This window comes from Nakaseomyces bracarensis, assembly GCF_045282275.1.
Source record: "Nakaseomyces bracarensis strain CBM3 chromosome Unknown Scaff7_0, whole genome shotgun sequence".
NCBI lineage: Eukaryota > Fungi > Ascomycota > Saccharomycetes > Saccharomycetales > Saccharomycetaceae > Nakaseomyces > Nakaseomyces bracarensis.
The window spans coordinates 504,681-523,805 of NW_027263968.1; the positions used below are offsets into that span (position 1 = coordinate 504,681).

At 34.0% G+C, this 19,125-nt stretch overlaps 8 protein-coding genes across 8 annotated transcripts; 3 read left to right on the forward strand and 5 right to left on the reverse strand.

Annotated features, from left to right (window-relative positions):
* Window positions 1–80: 80 nt before the first annotated feature.
* On the reverse strand, window positions 81–1,790 carry MTC6 (Mtc6p; the record flags this gene model as incomplete). The annotated part of the gene is made up of 1 exon (XM_071051852.1): window positions 81–1,790. One exon carries the CDS (start codon window positions 1,788–1,790, stop codon window positions 81–83), a length of 1,710 nt encoding a protein of 569 aa, XP_070907242.1.
* Window positions 1,791–3,260: 1,470 nt separating this feature from the next.
* SPO12 (Spo12p) lies at window positions 3,261–3,674 on the forward strand (the record flags this gene model as incomplete). The annotated part of the gene is made up of 1 exon (XM_071051853.1): window positions 3,261–3,674. One exon carries the CDS (start codon window positions 3,261–3,263, stop codon window positions 3,672–3,674), a length of 414 nt encoding a protein of 137 aa, XP_070907243.1.
* A 316-nt stretch (window positions 3,675–3,990) lies between these two features.
* RNJ42_01689 (uncharacterized protein) lies at window positions 3,991–4,539 on the reverse strand (the record flags this gene model as incomplete). Its single annotated transcript, XM_071051854.1, has 1 exon — window positions 3,991–4,539. The coding sequence occupies one exon, from the start codon at window positions 4,537–4,539 to the stop codon at window positions 3,991–3,993; it is 549 nt and encodes a 182-aa protein (XP_070907244.1).
* Window positions 4,540–5,455: 916 nt separating this feature from the next.
* Window positions 5,456–8,563, forward strand: RTT107 (Rtt107p; the record flags this gene model as incomplete). The annotated part of the gene is made up of 1 exon (XM_071051855.1): window positions 5,456–8,563. The coding sequence occupies one exon, from the start codon at window positions 5,456–5,458 to the stop codon at window positions 8,561–8,563; it is 3,108 nt and encodes a 1,035-aa protein (XP_070907245.1).
* A 958-nt stretch (window positions 8,564–9,521) lies between these two features.
* LAM1 (Lam1p) lies at window positions 9,522–13,406 on the forward strand (the record flags this gene model as incomplete). The annotated part of the gene is made up of 1 exon (XM_071051856.1): window positions 9,522–13,406. One exon carries the CDS (start codon window positions 9,522–9,524, stop codon window positions 13,404–13,406), a length of 3,885 nt encoding a protein of 1,294 aa, XP_070907246.1.
* Window positions 13,407–13,542: 136 nt separating this feature from the next.
* Window positions 13,543–14,454, reverse strand: LIN1 (U5 snRNP complex subunit LIN1; the record flags this gene model as incomplete). The annotated part of the gene is made up of 1 exon (XM_071051857.1): window positions 13,543–14,454. One exon carries the CDS (start codon window positions 14,452–14,454, stop codon window positions 13,543–13,545), a length of 912 nt encoding a protein of 303 aa, XP_070907247.1.
* Window positions 14,455–14,928: 474 nt separating this feature from the next.
* PUS1 (pseudouridine synthase PUS1) lies at window positions 14,929–16,527 on the reverse strand (the record flags this gene model as incomplete). Its single annotated transcript, XM_071051858.1, has 1 exon — window positions 14,929–16,527. The coding sequence occupies one exon, from the start codon at window positions 16,525–16,527 to the stop codon at window positions 14,929–14,931; it is 1,599 nt and encodes a 532-aa protein (XP_070907248.1).
* A 326-nt stretch (window positions 16,528–16,853) lies between these two features.
* SRP72 (signal recognition particle subunit SRP72) lies at window positions 16,854–18,785 on the reverse strand (the record flags this gene model as incomplete). Its single annotated transcript, XM_071051859.1, has 1 exon — window positions 16,854–18,785. One exon carries the CDS (start codon window positions 18,783–18,785, stop codon window positions 16,854–16,856), a length of 1,932 nt encoding a protein of 643 aa, XP_070907249.1.
* Between the last annotated feature and the right edge of the window lie 340 nt (window positions 18,786–19,125).

Genomic DNA, 19,125 nt, shown 5'->3' on the forward strand with positions numbered 1-19,125 from the left:
TTTATTGCCTTTACTTCTATATACTAGCAATTTTAGTAAAGATTATATATTTAGCAATGCGCGAATTCATATCAGATAATTTAAGAAGGAACACCCTCCATTTCAGTTTTAGCATAATTGCTCACGATCTTTTCCCATTTATGTCTGTTGTCATTAATGGGCATTCTAAGTAGACTTAAATAAGTTGCCAAGCAGAGTAAAATAAAAGCACAAACACTTATAGGCACCATCATTGTTACAAAATTTCTAGTTCCAAAGACTCTTTGGTAAGGACACTGAGCGTATGCGCCGTCTGAAACCCAACAATTCGCAACAGATATAGAGTTTAAGTCAATCCATAATGAACCATCAATAACATCTTCTGATTTCAAAAACATGAGCGCAGCACTCTGTTCAAGAGGTGTCATGGGTTTTGAAAAGGAGTAACCATTAGGGCATTTTGTCTCACCCTTGTAACCTTCCATTTCAAAATATGCATCCTTATTGCTGGTAACTACCCATGTAAAACCATTATAATTTGACCGACATAAAGCCCGCTTATGTTCATAACAATTCTCAACAACCCATCCAGCCTTTGAATAAAAAAGTGAATATTCAAATGCTGCACAATTATCAGCTGTTAAATCCATTAGTTTTTTATGACGTGTAGAATTCGTTAAAATTGGTTCGCCTGGTCCCCAAGACCAAATAATAGCAGGTTCTGTTAAATTTTGTAACATTGAAATATTAGATGTCGTAAACGTATTGGATATTATTGGGGAATAACCGCAACTTACCTGAGATGCTATATCATCTTCATTAAATTCCGATTCTAGATACCGAAAACTTATAGAAGATGTATTTTTATAGGCCTCAACAGTGTTTGGACAAGCAATTGTTCCGTTTTTGGTATCGTAATGGAGAACAGAGTTATTGAATACATATGAGGGACTAATATTGTCAAATATATCAGTTATCTCAGCAACTATCATTCTTTTCTTTTTGTAGTACAGAAAGTTCGACAACGATGGCCAACCGGTAATTGCAGAAGCGTTATCGGACTGCAATACATAACCACCCCTGGCTCTATCTTCTATCAAATCTGTCGGGGTGTATTTGAAGCTCCTAGTTATGTTTGTATCCAAAATTGCAGATATATTTAAATTGGGATACTTCGAAAATGTGTTGTCATCAAAATTAATCCTTATAGTGGTAGTGGTAGTAGCAGAATTACTACCAGTAGTGTTAGTTATATTGGTAGGGCTAGTAGTGTTTGACGGAGTTATCACTTTCATAACAGGATCTACTCTTAGGAGTATTGTTACCACATTAGCAAGTAAATTTGTATCAGTGGATGCTACAAAATCGTTGAAGAGAGCCATGACATCAGAAAATAGATAACCTGTATCCTTCACTACCCATGTATACTTTGGACTAACTTCTATATCAATGACAAAGGTTTGTATCCCCCATATAAGCATATCTAAAAGGTATTCATATTGGGGAATGAATGCATAATTTATGACTTCCGTCTTATTATTTTCAATAAATTCATTATGAAATAGTACATCACGTAGTATGACACCCACTTGTGGTAGCTGGTCAACTGTTATGAGATTCATACTATCCCTTTGAGATCGTATACCGATATTATGGGATTCTGAGTTGGGAACCCATGATCCTAGGTCAGTAAATTCAGTAAAATTACTTAGACCTGGAAAGGTACTATTAATAATGAAGCCTAGATCATTCACTGCAAAGATATTTGGAACGAAGAGTAGTAAAAGTATGTTTAACGAGAGCCAGCTCATCAGTTAAATTATAATAAAAAATTCTATATTTACCGTTAATAATAATAAGTTCTGATAGTCAAATATTTTTCTTTGTTGTTTTCCTCGTAACTTAGGTTAATAAAAGGATTTTGTTATGTTATCTGTAGATTATTTTGACACTTTGTAAATAGCATTTCTGATTTGATGACCTCAAATATCAATCAATGTTTTTTAATTTTTATTTTTATCTGTTACTATTTTTTTAATTTCGTTTTTGTCAAGAACTTATTTTTCCGAAATGAAAAGAAAGAAATTAGTGTGATATTATAAGCAAGGGCAAAGTAAGTTCCAAACATTAAGGCAAAGATAGCGCTTTGTTATAGTACATTGACATATGCTCGCTTTATAATATGACATATACGTTTATTATTATTTTTTCTTAGCGTCTAAAGCTTTTTAGATACATTACTCTCTATGATATTGCTGATTCTCTTCCAACTGATCAGCAATGTTATGTAGTTTCAAAGGTATCAAAACACTGTAGAATGGTTCCAAATTGTGGAATTAAGTAGTAATTTTTTTATGGATGTATTATCATAAATCCACTATCTACAATATCTATTCAAATAACAAAGATAGTTGTGCGCAACTCGTTTTGATATATTCTTATGGCACCACCATAACCCTAAATATGTTTTGGGGGCATTTCTAAGTTGAAAGTTCTATTCTCTCACCCGTTATCTAGTCTTTGATCTTCTTCGAATGTTATACCATGGTTATGCAGTGATATACTACGTCATAATATTTTCTTGGTCCAAAATAGGAATTCTTCGGTCTTGACTCAATTTTTTGATATAAGTTAAATTTCTTAATACGGAAATTGGTAAACAAAAATATTTCATAAAGGATTCATAGTTCCTTTAACTGAAAGGGAATCAAGTATTTCCACGATGGGAAGAATACTCAATGCCCTCGATATTCGAAGGGATCTTAAGCTGTTACACTTTTTCTGTACTGTTACTTTCATTTGTTTGTTTTTACTCAAAATGGATAATTAATTGAATACATTTGGAGATTTGGTTTCTAATAAATCAATTGTACTAATATATTTGAGGATAGTATTAACAACTTCTATTATTTTCTTTTTTCATATCGTTTTCATTAAGTGATTGAAGAAATAATTGCAGGATTTCTTTATTGCAGATCTTTAATTTTGTTGTTTCTTGTATTTTCTTTTTTGTCACCAACAGCATTACTTATAAGAACAGCAAGATTTTCTCAAACAGCAAGTCGATTCAAAAAAGATATCTTAATTATACCTTTTAGATTTTTTGGTCAAATATATTTTTTCTGTAGTGTTTCTTTGTTTATAGTTCTCATTTGCTTTAATTCTTTTTTTCAGTTGTGCAGCGATTTTTATCTCAAATATTGGTTCAATTACAAAACTAATAGCTTGTACCAAACTCTGGAACATACGGTAATAATAGTTCTAAAACAGAATACCTTTTAATGATAAACACCCAAACTAACACAGATGATGCCCCAAGCAGGAGGCCTAGTAACGCAGATGTACAACCAAAACCTTTGAGTCAGCTGGGTTTACATACAGAATATAACGAAGGTGACAATTTGCACAGGTCATTATTCAAGTCTGTAGAAAATGCAGGTTGTCGTTCGAGAAAGTCACCATTTTGTATTAAAAAGGAGCGAAACAGTGATAATGTAGGGTGCCACCATATGGGCAGAGAAACTGCCAAGATCCCAAAACTAAGAAGCAAATTTGCCTCTCCAACTGATAGGCTACTGTCACCATGTTCAAAGAAACTAAATGATCACAAAGCGAAGATCTTTGGCTCGAAGAGTAAACCAGTAAAGTTAAGTTTTACTGAGAAAAATAACATGGATTCTGATGACAGTATGTAATAATGTTATTACTAGCCCAACTTTGTCCAAATCAGAAGGTTTACATTGCCTTCTATGGGAAGCTGCAATACCCAATAATATTCATTTCATTAACCTTTTGATTAAGCTGATATTAGTTATCATAATTAACAGCTATATTTCAGTTTTATTATATTTTTTTTCCCTTCATTCTAATTAATATGAGAGGAACATACAGTTTTTTATAGTATTTTATTTAATAATGGATTCGCATTTTTTTTATTCTATTTTATTACAGTTTTATACTTTTAAGATAGCTCATGATAGTTTCAATATGGTTAACACCCTAGTGTTTTTTTTATGTTACCTTTTGTGATAGTACAGTCAAAACTTCTTCAAGGTTTGTACAGTTTTTTAATAAAAGCAGCATATCTTCATCTGTTAAGTCATGTTCGTCGGATAGCCGTAGCAATATCTCCTTCATCAGTGATTCCTTGAAATTCGAGTCATAGTCATAATTTTCTAGATTTGTTATAACTCCACTAAATCTACATACGTTTTTGTTTTTGGCATATTTAATGATATCTTTAAGGTCAACGTGATTGTCTTTTTCACACATCAATATATCACGAATACCATAATGGGATCGTTCGTTTAGGTACTCAAAGACTACGTACTCCCAGGACTCAATAGTTAATCCTATGTTGTCCAGGCACACAATCAGAAGAATGCCATCTAAACACATTTTCACAATATCTTTAACTTTTCTAACAAGTTTATCTAACTCTTCAACGACGATCATTCTTAATTCTTCTTCAGGTAGCCCTCTAGGGAAACCAATACTGGTGCATTCAACTGCAACAAGTTTATGGCTTTGCTCGTGTACAAGTATGGAAGAAAGATCCATATCTTATCAGAATTAATTTATGGGCTTTTTCCTGAGAATTCTACAAATACAGATTATCTGTAGAATTATTATATATGCAAAAAAAAAAACAAAAAAAAAAACAATAGCCGCTGAAGGAGAATACCCAATATACGTGTTGTATGATGTAGAAAGGGTATGATCAATATTGAATAGATAGATATTATTTGTATATTTTGAATTATTAGTGAAACCTGTTGGATTTGCTTGTCTAATTACTATAGAAGTAATTTCTTACCCCAGATAAAGACAAGTAATCTAGTCGATGTTTCCTCATGATGCCCTCTATATATGCTGATGAGAACCAGTTCGTTTTTTAGATTAAAACTGTTTTAAGGAGGAATTGGATCAGTTGTAAATATTATAGATGTTTTGACTGTTATAGAGGTGTTTTGACTGTTATAGAGGTGTTTTGACTACTATAGATGTGTTTGACTATTTTTCAAAAACATGTTGAGCAATTACATAGCATAGAATAGAATGAAGGGAAAGGGCTAATGGATAGAGCAGTAGTAATATTAAAAAAAGCATAATAATGGACTAGGTACGAATTCATGATATACGTGAACGTTATTTAAAGGGACCGGGTTTAAAAGTACTATTCATGCTCGTGGGTTGTTAGATGTGCTTTTACGCGTTAACCTGTCGCGTCAACACAACGCAAACAAAAACAATAACAATCACACTGAAAAAAAGCTTATTATTTGCGATGAGGTTAGATAATAAAATCAATTAAGGAGGGTGACCCAATTAATAGACATATTAATTAACCGAGAAATATTACTTAAAAGAGTGATCAATAAGAATAACTACCGAAATCGATTTCAATACCTTGTTTTCTATTATTTTTAGGGACATAGATTGTTGGGTACAATACACCAAGAAAAATATAGCATAGATGACAAAACAGATGGGAATAGAACATTCAATAATATTTGACCAGCTAAATTTCCTTATTGTGGTAAATAGCCCCGGTGAAGAGGAAGATTGCAAGAATGTCGCAGACTATATTAAAAAACACGGAGCTTCCAATTGTGAAATGTACCACACTTATAAGGTGGATTACCAAATACCCAAATCTGCGAATATTCGAAAATGGTTTCTCAGGCAAGATTTTAATAGGAATGAAATACATATTGTGGTATCAAACTCCTCCAACTTCCAACTGTATCCCCTTTTTGAATACGAACTGATGATTCCCGTAGTTACCTCGGAATGGGTGTCCCTTTGTGTGGAATCACAGAGACATGTACGAACTTCTAATTTTAGTCCAAATCCGAAGTTTATCTTTAAGAACTATCAAATGTTAGTATCAAAGAATGCGTTTAATCATGCGGAATATTTTTTGCTGTCTGAAATTATACATTGCCTAGGTGGAACTACTGTGGATTATATCACTAGAGCGACAACTCATATTATAGCTACCAGTCCTACAGATCCTGCTATTACCACAATAGAACGGTACATGACTTCTAGGAACGATAAATGTGAAAATATGGATATTAAGTACGTCCTACCAACCTGGATATCCCAATGTTTCTTGGAAAGTTATCTTGTATCTATTAATGATCACTTGATACTACCAACGGTAGACAAGCAAACCACCTTAGAGAAACTAAATGATATCTGGGACGATTTACATGGGTTTGAAAGTCTGTATAATAGTAAAAAAAAAAAAATATTATCCGGTAAAAGCTTTAAAATATCTACAGATATTGAACTGAACGGAAAGCTGTACAGGTACTTCACGTCACTTATAAGAAGCCTTGGTGGTAATATCATTCAGCAGAATCATGAGGATGGAGAAGACATTCAAAGGAATAACAAATATTATTTAGTCCTGAATAATGAAATTGAAGATGATTTTGACTCAGAACAAATATTAGGAAAAGGAAATATACTGTGGATAATTAATATGTGGAACAGGGAAAGGTTCTTTAACCCGGATTCTAATATTCTATTTACAGCGCTTAAAAGAAAAATTTTCAAGAAAAAGGAACTAGTTGTAACATATACCAATTATTTTGGAGTTCAAAGATTATATTTACAGAGGTTAATTGAGTTCCTTGGTGGATCGGCAACTATGGAGTTATCTAAACAAAATACCCACCTTATCTGTAATATGCCTTTTGGTAAGAAATATGAAGTGGCCGAAAAATGGAAAAATAATGGTTCAAATATCGTGATATGTAGCCACCGATGGCTTGAGGAATGCTATAAAGCTGGTAAAAAATTGCCATTAGAAATTGAATTCCTAAATTTGAGAAGGTTGGATAATACGTATAAATATTCTCTTGGTCAGCTAGCATTAGAAAATTATGAATATAATGATGAATCCGAAGAAGAAACAGATATTGAAGATAGTCAAGCAAATCCTTTTCAGTTCTTTAAAGAAAATCATAACAAAATACCCAAAAATGATAATTCATTAACTAAAGTGGTTATAAATCAAAGTACCTCAAAAGCAGAACAAACTACAGATGTTCCCTTAAAAACTAACACCGAAGCAGACGCTACATCTTTACCAAGCACAAATGATTCAAGTTTAACTGATCCAGAAGAGCAGCAATGTGATTCCAAGACTGAACACAAGGAGTCTAAAAATGGATTAAAATCGGATATTTCTAGAAAGGAAACTGGGGCTCAAGAAAATGTTTCTCAAAACAATGATGATAAAGATACCTTTTTCAACGAAGAAAGATTTGATACAGCGCCATCAGTGCCTATTGAAGCAATTGCGCCTGTATTAAAAATTCCAAATGATAACATTTCCTCAAAAGTCACTGAGAGGAGTTCAGATATAGGGATGACAAATAATGATCATAAAGCATTGACAGACCTTGGACGCGAGGTAATAAATTCTTCAGATCGAGGCAACGATGCCGGATCAGATTCTGTTCAGGATCAAACTGTAACCGCAACAGCACCCAATAATGTAGATATTACGATCACTAAACCAGATGTAGATAAACAAAATAGTTCTGAAACAAAACCAATGAATATTGCCAATGTATCCACTAGAAATGAGTTTCTAGTCGATGTTTCTTCTGCAATAGGGAATAGAAGGGCAAAAGCCCAAGCTGCAAAAAGATTACACGAAGATATCGAGTCATTGAATGAGCATGAGAAGAACAGCAATAAAAAGCGTAAAGTTAGAGATAGAAATGGTGCATTATTACTACCAGAAGAAATTAAACAATTGGAAAGAATTCAAAAATTAAAAGAAGATGCAAAAGAAATAATTCTGACGAATAAATACACACATAACCAAGAAACAAAAAATATTTCGGTGAATTTCAATATAAATGCCATTTGTACGGGTTTTGCGACTAATGATATTAGTGATGTACACAAGCAACTTCTTGAGTTGCTAGGCGTTCATCTATTACACGATGATATTGATAAGCATATATTTGAAGACCAAAAAGGACACCGCGGTAAGAATAGAATCAACACAATTATATCTCCGAAGAAAGCACGTACTGTTAAATTTCTGAAGGCTCTCAGTCTTTCTAGTTTGACTAATTTTCTTCAACCTGAATTTTTGTTCGATCTTATTGATGATATTACAAATGGACGGAATATTGAGAAATACAAAGACGTTCCGGACAAATACAGGATTGAAGGTATTACAGACGATTTAACAGATGCCCTTAAACGAGGAAAGGTCTTTGACAAGGCTATGATACATGCCATTAATGTTGTTAGTGATCTAAAAGGTGGACCTCGAGTGATAATTGATATACTGAAATGCCATGGGGTTAAAGAAGCAGCAATTCTATCCAAAAATTTTACTATTGATGATATAACAACAAATAAAAAGAAACCGAACTACATTCTAGTGGCTTCAACAAAGACGCAAGCTAATAAGTTCAAAAAGACTATTACACCCAACGACGCTACGGTTTTAATTGTCAATTGGGATTGGTGTGTCAATTGTATATTTAACTCCAAAATCGATTATAACGATAAACAGAACATCTTTTACTCAAGAATAGGAAAATAATAATCTAATTATGAAAAAAGAAAAAAAAAATCCCTTTTTAGTGTATCTCTTTTTGGTGACATAAAGTTGCAAATAAAGAATAGAAAAATAAACCTTTATGAAAGATTAAATGTTTATATTGTTATATTGCTGTAAAAGTGCTGAGACGGATGGATAAATATCAGTATATCCTACCAGCTATCTCACACCTCTCCATGTTTTTGTCTATTTGTTTTCTTTTATTTTATTTTTTATTTTTTATTTTTTATTATTTTTTTTTTGAGAACTAATATAGGGGCGTTTGGCTATAGAGCCGAAAAAACCTACTGCATCGTGTTCGATGTACTTACTGGATAAACGTAGTTTACTGAGAAAATCGGCAGAGGCAGCACAGATGTTGATGCCCCCTTTGCTTATACTCTTCAATCTAGCTCATTGGTCCCCCGGTTACATCAGTACTACTCGCCCTGCATTGCCATGCGGATCACAGCTGATGGTTGTATATGTAACTTTAAAAAAAAACAAATAAGGATGGGTGCTGCGAAATAAACTTAGTAGAAAGGAAAAGAGATAAGCAATGGAGGGGAGTTCTGAACTATTTTATTAAAAAAAATTTAAATCCTTTCAGCATTTGCCAAATTCCTCTATTTTTGACCAAAGTTGACTTACTCTTCAGGGGGGAGGGACAGAAACTTCGAAACCTCGAGGGATTTTTTTCATATAAAATTTTTGGTCTTTTGTTTTTAAAAAGGAACTAACTGCATTGATATTCCATATTTTTCCCGGAACTGTACTCCATAACTTTAATAAATCATAATTTAAGAGCAATTGTTTTAGGGGACAGTTTATTGTCGATTCCTATAAAATTATTTAAACTCTGAAGGTTTTAATATTAACAGGAATAATATTTATATTCGGACCTCTTGAACGTGAGTCAAGTGATTGAGAACAGACGGAAAAACTACCTACTATTGCTAATATGACTTCTGCGGATATGCCAGCAACTCCTGGCACGAAACGTGAAAGTCCATCTAATGTGGCTCAAATTCAGATGAATACGGTCTTGTTAAGTGAAGCAGCTATGGACTCGCCTTCATTTAGAGCTACTGTTAATTATTTTGATTCAAGAGTGAAGTATTTGGATGAATGGATTAACGATACTACACTAAATTTACAGAACAAATACAAGCCAGCCTTAACTGAGTTCAAGAAAGTTCAAAAAAGCTTATTGCAACAATTGCTCCCTGACCCTAACATGGTGTCTAATGGTATGCTGATTAATCAAGCTTTTACTCCAACACTGATTGATTCTTTCAACAGAGATTTCAATCATTTAGCTGCCAATTTGCTGTCGATTGTTATGGGAGATGAAACTGCATGTAATAAATTTACCAGTATGCTCTCCAAGTTGAAGAAGGATTCCATCGTACAATATATTGAGAGAAAAAATACATTTGACTATTTCCAGCAAAAATTTGATGGAAGCATTTCGAAATATAGCTCAATTGAATCTACTAAGACTGTTGCATCTAGTTTTGATTCGTCTAGTAACACCTCTAATTCTGAATTAGCTAGTCGTGTTGTAGACGTTGATCCAGCGCTTCTACGAGATGAGCATTTGAAATTATTCGATTCTAGGAAAGAATATTTGAAGGCATCTCTTGACTTGGTAGGTGCGATGAGCAGTCTAAAATTCAAACTTGATAAGATGCTTGTTGATATTATCGATGAATTGAGTTCTAAAAACACTATTACTATCAACGATGATTCTATGAATGTTGAAGGTATTGAACTTGGAAGAAGAACTATCGATCTCTCACCCAATATTTCCACTTATCTAAAAGATTATAAGAGATGGGTAAATGATGTTATAGACGCATCACAGGTGTTGGAAAATAATATGGAAAAAACCATTATAGCCACATATACGAGGACGGTGAAGAACAATGGTCCATCTAAGGACCTACAGGACTATAATAAATCGATAGCTGTAAGGTCTATTGAACATATTGTTGGGCCAAAGCTCGGTACTCCTCAAAAGACTATAGCTCCATCAACAATGCCATCAAAATCTGGTTGGTTATATATGAAAACATATTCGACTTCTATGCCTCGTAAGGAAATGTGGGTAAGAAGATGGTGTTTCTTGCAAGGTACCGTGTTTGGTATGTTCTCTTTATCTCCCTCTAAAACCTACGTTGAAGAAAGTGATAAGTTTGGTATATTTCTGACAAGTATCAAGTACTTACCTAATCATAGCAGAAATTTCTGTTTTGAATTGAAGATCATTGGTAAAGATAATCCTGAAAGTGATGTGTTGGAGAGATCGAAAGATATCGATATTATTTTCCAGGCTGAAGACTTTAAGGAGTTGAAATCATGGATTATGACATTTCATAATTCCAAAAAATTTATTATGTCACAGGATCAAAAGGGATTACAATATGAAGTTGCCTTCAAGAGATTCTCTCCACAGTATATGGAGTTTGCCTCTAGAGCAAATACAACTATGGACAGACTGTTAACTTCAGATGATAATGATACTCTATCTAGTAAATCTGGTAGTAGAAACCTTCGTGATTGCCTATCCAAATTCTTGTCCAGTGAGGAGCTAAAAATTGTTAAGGAACATAAATCTTTCTTATTTGAATTTGTAGGTACTCCACTTGCAACTGAAGAGACGAGATTAGCACTACTGTCGAATCTACTTACCTCAGATCATAGCTTCCCTAATGCTGTCTTGGCTAATTTATGGGGTAGTACTTCATGGAATGATGTCTCTCATTTTGTGGATATTGGCTCTGAGAAAACACCTATATTGAAGACATTACCTCCTATCAATGAAAATCTCGCTGATATTGGATATCCAAATTATTACTCAAGAAGTTTGAAAATTGCAGATGTCCAATTCAGAACGATATTTTACTCCAATAACCGTCATTCATACGATATTCCGAAACAATTTTTGCTGCTGAGATTTGGTTCCATTTGGCAACCAAATGGCAAGCAGAAATTTGCAGCTATTTGTTATGCCTCTAAAGACTATTTCCATGTTTACATGAATTGTTTGGGTTTCACATATGCCGGGAGAATAAGTTTTGAAGACGTTTTAGACGTTGAGTACAGTAAGAAATCTGAAACTATTCATATTATAAAGCATGATGGTATCAAGTATGATTTACATGCTTATTTCACTGACCCAAGATGTGTGACGGCAAAACTAAAATTTTTAATTGAAAATAGACTTGATGATAACCCAAAGAATGAAGGGGAAGTTTTAGTAAAGTTTAAGCAGATTGATAGAGAGTTTTCTCAAAAATCTACTAATGAGAAACTGAAATCTTATATGGGTACTGGTAATATCCAAGGCTCCCAAGAAAATCAATCACTTTCTAGGCTAAACTCATCACTATGGACAATTAATGGCAGTATGGTCGATTTATTGAAGAGAAGGTCTGAACTTCAGAAAGAGAGCTTTGCCTCTTATAAATATAGTTATGCTATACCTTGTAAGGGCTTGTTGCATTTGCTATTTGGTCAGAAATCGGATGCCTTCCCTCGTGCTTTGTTTTTAGCACGTAAAGGAACTGACTATAATGTTACTCAGTACTGGACCCAACGTGAAATGGAAGACAAGACAACGCAGTTGGTCAGAAAAATTCAATTTCAAATAAACAGAACGTCCAGTTTTATTTATGAGTCAGCTCAGAGCAAGGAGGAATATTTAGCGCTACAGATAATTGTTGAGCAGAGGATGATTAAAATGATTGATAATACCTATTATGAAATAGATCAAGACCCAATCATTGTTACATTCCCAAATGCTCGCCCATTGAAATTACAGGTGAAGTTTGTGATCAGTGAAAGGTATGATCATGATACAGACGCTGCTTCAAGTTTGATGTTATCAACTAACCATTCAGATTTTATGACATATTATAAGGTTGAATTTATTGAAGACGTTGATCATGAGGATAATATAGTTGAAAACCCAACTATGTGGGAACAATTTATTTTGGGTTGTGTATACAAATCTACTGAATATGAATTTCAATTAATGAAAGGTGTTATTCAGTCATACTTGTCCAAAATGGGTAACCATGGTAAGCTTTCAAAAGCCCTTAAGATAGGTGGTAAGTTGGGAATATTAAATACCATTGAAAAAGATACGCCTCCTGATAAGAATGAGGAAAAATCGGCCATTCTCTCTAAACGTATCCGTATTGATTATACATTTTCATTACTATTAAAGGTTTCAGTTAAGGTAGTTGTTTTCAGAATAACTAGTTTATTCTTTTTCGGTTTCAGGTTGTTCATGAATCTACTGCAAATAGGGGGCAAGACATTGCAACAGATTAATAGAGTTTTACTAGCTGGGCTAGTTATCTCTATTATCTTTAATACTTTCTTGCTTGGACGTTCCACCATAAATTATTGGTCTGTTAAGAGAGCCGAGAAATCGTTCAAAACACACATGGACTCTCCTCATAACTCTAATATGCAACGAGCCTTATTTGTCAAAGATTTGGATCTACTTACGGATCATTTGGTTAATGGCTACGATAATCCAGTATACAAGAAATTCAACGAAGAAAACTATAATAATCAATTAAATAATTTCAGGTATAAGGATACTAGACAAGAATTAGCAATTAGAAGAAATGAGCTTTTGGTGGAACTAAAAATACTGCAGAATATGGAGAAAGAATTGGTGAAAGGGGACTACAGGCAATTTCTAATTAATGAGTTGAACAAATGTGAAACTGTTGCTATTGAACTACCTCAAGTTTGGGAGAGTGATGAAAGCTTGATTGAATATTGTTCTATAGCGAGAGAAGAATTCAGCAACATGCTGTCGTTATAATAGAAATGAAACATAAAAAGTAGTCATATACCTAGGTGGCTTTTGACTGATGCTCACAAATCTATATATAAAAATAAAATTTATTACTAAAATGCTTCTATGTATACTTAATATATTTACTACTGTATAAAATAGATTATCTTTTCCTTCTTATGAAGTCAACTGCGCCAATGTAAAGCCACTTTTCTGGTGAATCAACATCATCCTTTATTTTCACCACAACTCTATCTCGAAAATAAGTCTCTTTCCAATGTTGCATTTCATAGCAGCTGTAAGGACCATATATCTTGTGCTGGTTAACCCATTTGTACATCCAATATTTTGTATTCAAAGGATTGACAAGCTCTTTTTGATCAAAGGCCTCTTCCTTGATTAGTTGCGCAAATTGTTTTCTTCCAGAGTCGTATATGTTTTCAAATCCTTTCCTTTCGAGGATGTCGACACAAGTAGTTATTAAGTTGATAGTATTGGTAATATATTGTAGAAATATTGAACGATTTTCCTTCTTGACTTGTTTTTTTAGTTTATTCAAATGAGCCAATGTAGAAAATACATTACCATCTACTTCACTAGCAGAGAGGAAATATAACCGATACAATGCCTCCAAAGCAGTGTAGTTTGTCTTTGGCGCCTTAACAGGTTTTGATTCTACATCAGCGATATCATTTTTTTCAATGCTTTCCTTTAGCCAGTATTCATCCTCATCACTATCATTATCTGCCCTATTCAAAGGATTATTTCTTATATAGTTACCATCTTTATCAAATACTCCGGATTTCAGATCTTCTTCAATATCAAAAGCCTCGATGTCTATACTTTTCTGGTTAGCATTATCGTCGTCATTAAGGTGTAATCCTTCATCTACCTGATCATCCTTAATCTCGGATCTGAACTCACTAACATCCATAAGATTTTCCTCATTAGATTCTTGATCTGAAGGTATATCGTACAGCGGTTCTACTTCTTCATCAGAATCAATTGACGTTGGGAAATATTTAGGTTGTTTATTACTTACCTCTTCTTCATCATATTTTCTTTTTGGTCCCATTTAATTTAACGCTAAGCAATACATATACGCAAGTGTTGGTGTAGTTAGGACATTATCTAATGAATTCAATAGCTCTCAAGTGCATTTTATATATAATAATTTGGCTTTTTTAAATTATACAAGATACATTTTTGATACTGAGGTTCAGCTGAAAGTAAATATTTCGTAAAAAGATCATTCTAGTCATTGTCATCAGCTACCATTTCACATCGAAACACGCCCCATTTATTACACGACTATATAATAGTTGTCAATATCGCTATATAGATGTTCGTTAAAGTGACTCAGTTATTAGTTCAAAAGTAATAAATTCTCTGTAAAATAATTGAAAATTGATGATGAAATATCCCAGTTTGAGTTATTAACTTTTTATATATTTATCTATATAATTCCCTTTTCTATGCAGTGTTTATTGATACGTGTGTATTGAAAATTTATACTTTCGTTAGTGATGGTCTAATATTATATGACTACTTATTGTGATCCTTCTTTGCTTTCTTCTTCTTTTTTGTCTTCCTGTTTGGAGCCATAATCAATACCAGGAATACCCTTAGCCGATAAAAACTCGAAAATACTCTTTGTGGTTGGTTTATCATCATTGCCTTCGCATTGAGCACCAGTAACCTTATTGAAACTATCAATGTAACTGAAGAAAGCGTTGAAAACGTTTTCAGTAACTTCCTCTTCGTAAATCTTATCATAGATATGCTTCATCTTGAATTCATCCACTTTAGTCTGGTATTTAGCGAAGTCTATTGGTTCGTAACCAAACTTCTCTAACCTCTTGTTGTAACTTTCGAAGACTGGGGCTTCAAGGAGAAGACCAAGAGCTGGTGCCTTTGGGATGTTAATCTTTTGAGGACCAAAAGCCTGAGATATACGTTCAACAGGGGTCCCACAACGGGCAATAAGAGTAGCCATTGATATCATTTTACGGATTTGATGTAGCATGAAAGACTGACCATGGATTTTAATTGAAACCCACTCGGCTTTAGCATCACCTATAACAAATGGATCGGATACTTTAATTTCTTTCATGAATCTAATGGCACTGGGTTCTTTGAAGTCCTTTCCTAAGGTGAAGTTATGAAAATTGTGTGCACCTAAGTATTGATTCATAGCAGCACGAAACTTTTCTAACTTTGCTGATGAGATTCTGTAGTTTCTGCGAAGAGTATTTTCTAAAAGTTTGAATTGCTTGACCTTCTGATATAACTCCTCTTGCTCGTTGAATTCGTCTCTTGGAGGTGGGCTATAGGCCTTGATGGCTTCGATTTCTTCTGGAGTGAACTTTTTAGCGGCTTCAGTATCGAAATTGCTCCAGAACTCCTTTGATTCAGTATCATCGTCCAATACTCCTGGTAATTCTAACTTACTGCTCTCAAGATCATTGTAAAGAATTGTGTGAGGTTTTGGTCCAATCAATGAGTATGTTGGCAAAAGGTATTCATACCATCTGGAGCTACACATCTTTCTGCAGTCAAAGGCCTTGTTTACTCTCTCAATATCCCAAACCCTAATTCCTTCTGGAAGTTCGGCATTAATCTTTTCCTTGATTTCTGGATCCTCGATGATCATTTTCAATGAGATTAAATTACCACCAGCGTGAACACCTTTATCGGTTCTTGCTGCCCTCATAAAGTTACTTTTCTTCAAATCATCACTGTTGGCTTTTGATATAGCACCAGCTTCAACAAACGCTTTAAATAGAGCATCCTCAATTGTTGGATGTGGTGGGTTATATTGCATACCGTGATAGCCAGTACCACAGTAACCAACCATAACAGCGACTTTTCTCTTTGGCAGACGTTTTTCTCTAGGAATAGGATTACCATTTTCATCCAATTGAATTTTTGGTTGCCTCATAGGAGCCTTCTGCTTTTTAGCAGGCGGCTCATCCTTCTTGGTATCATCTGTAGATTCACCTGAACGCTTGTTAGAATCTGCATTAAAATCATTCTCTGATTGAGATACATTTTCTGCAGACTTCAGCTCTGTAACAGTAGTCTCAGGTAAGACTTCCTCAGCAGTCTTCTCAACAACAGGAACTTGTTCGATAGGTGCTGTTTCCATGTTATTTATTCTTGATGATATTATTTCTCAGAATACTCAAAAGTTGTTTAATACAGCGAAGCTAAAGTTCAAAATAATATAGAAATATTGATACATTTTTAATCAGGCCCAAGGCCATCGCGATGAGCTCACACTATAACGAAAAAATTTTTTCAGAGCGAAGAAAGTCTCGTAGAGTTGAATTCATAGTAGCTAAAAGCTAATAATACATAGGAAATTTTCAGTTTCAATTTATAAGAGAGGTACACAATGGGTCAAAAAAGTTTAAATTTTTAAGAAGTTATGCGCGATATGTTTACAGATATGAGTAGAAAGATTTAATAAACTTATTTACGGCCCTTCTTTTTGGATTTAGGTTTGGACTTGGACTTGGCATTTGCAGTCTTGGCAGCAGTCTTTTTTGTGATATCCAAGGACTGTTCGATCTTCTTAGTTGTGGCACCACCTTGCGTATTTTTACCAAGCTGCCTCTTTTTTGGTCTGTAACTTGATCTGTCTTTCATAGGTAACCACCTTTCAGGATCAGGATTCTTCTTAACATTTTCACGCTTTGATAGGAATTTCTTTGCTCTCATAGTTCTCTTCTTCTTCTTTCTAATGTCAATCTTCTTCTTTTGAGCTCTTAGCAGTGCGGCTGGGGCCTTGTCTGCTGATTTTGGAGCTATAGGTTTGATACCTTTACTTAACAGCTCATCGACATCAATATCTTCTACTAGTCTCGACGCTTCATCGAAAATATTTTCACCAGTACTTAATACAGCTTGTATTATTTCAGAGTCTTCTGAACTCAAATTATTGGCATTCTGTAGCACCTTGTTTAGTGTTTCTTTAGCTTTTTCCAATTCACCATTGGCCAAGTATTCGTAACCAATATGAATCCAGAACCTCGCGTATTCTGAAATGGATGTTGTAGGAAGTTTATTCAAAGTCTCAGCCAGTTTGTTGATATTCGTGTTTCTTGAAGATAATCTATAAAGTTGGAATAAGATAGAGCACACAACCATATGCCTTTCATCGAACTGGCTAGGCTCTCCTTTTTTATAGCCATCGTGATTAATGAATTGTTCGCATAATCTGATGGCATTTTCGTACTCCTTTTCAACAGCAAGGAATTGCACAGCAACGAGCAAATTACCAATTGTGTTACCTTGGTTTCCACTTTGAATTGACTTCAAAGCAAAGTGATATAGTTTTTTAGCCTGAGTCTTATATGGTTCAAGAACAACATTATCAACCAGCTTTTCGTAGTTATGTAAAGTCTTAGATAGTAGGCTTTTCTTTTCGTGAATCTCATTGTTATTGAATAGGTGTAAAAATAGGATATTGTTCTGAATAACAGACCATTGCTTATGAGAATACTGTTGTAAGTTATAAGTGTAGAATTTTTCCTGATTTAATTCTCTTAAGAGGAAACTGAAATTGGTATTGAACTTTGAATAGTCAACAAATGAAAGATTGTTAGATTTCGCTACCAAATGCAATGGAGAACCTGGCACTAATCTTTCCAATAGTGGTTTCAAAATCTGCTTGCTTTCTTTGCTTTGACCAGAAATTTGTAGCAGATATGCTCTTTGTAACTCAATGGTATCTATATCGTTTTGGTATCCCTCAGTAATAGCAAGTTCATAAGCTTTGTTCAAAACCTTAGATGCTAATTCTAATTCTTCCACAGAGACAAGGATAATAGAGTAATTGAATAACAAGTCGTACGATTCCTCTGAGGAAAGCAAAGACATGACATCAGCCTTGATTTCACTAGGAGTCGTCAGAGTTGGTGATGACGTCAATGGTGCAACAGTATTACATCTCAATTCAGTTTCGTTATCATGACCGCCATTATTTTCAGACAACATTTTATAAACTTCCAGTGCCTCTTTATCATCACCATTCTTAAAACAGAATTGGGCTCTAATATGCAATAGTCCTCTATCAAGGTTAGTTTTGTTGCCGGCAATGTTCTTGTACAATGCCTCGAATTTATCGACAATGTTAAGCTTGTAATAGATATACAATTTCTCAAGTGCGAACTCATTACCATGCTTCTCATCAATCTTCTTGTAATTGCTTAATAATTGTAATGCCTTTTGATACTTGTCCTGTTTAATCAAAGCTACTAACCAGTGTCTGAAAACTTCACCTTGATTGGAACATCCACCTCCTAATAGCTGCTTACAGGTAGCTTCAGCACGAGAGTGTTCGTCGTTAGAAGATTGAACATCCAATTGCGACAGAAGGTCTGTCAAATTTTTCTGTACCATTCTTCTTTCTTTGCAATTTTTTAAATTATTTTAACCTACGTTTTTCTTTGTAATTTTAAAGGAAACGAAGTAAACCTGGAACATTTAATTTATCAAAACTGTTAAGATGAACTCAAGCTTTAGCATATAAACAAAATCCAAACCCTCTGTCGTTGCCGTTTGTTCAACATCAACGCTTGGGAAGAAGAAAAAAAAAAGTACTTAATTTAAAATTATAATGTCGTGTTTCGTGATTTTCGACCATTTTAAAATATAGTTTCAAACCATCAAGGCCTTGAACTTGCGTCGCCTTTTATTGAATTATTTACTAACACAAGGCTGTGGTTTTTTTTTGCCATTC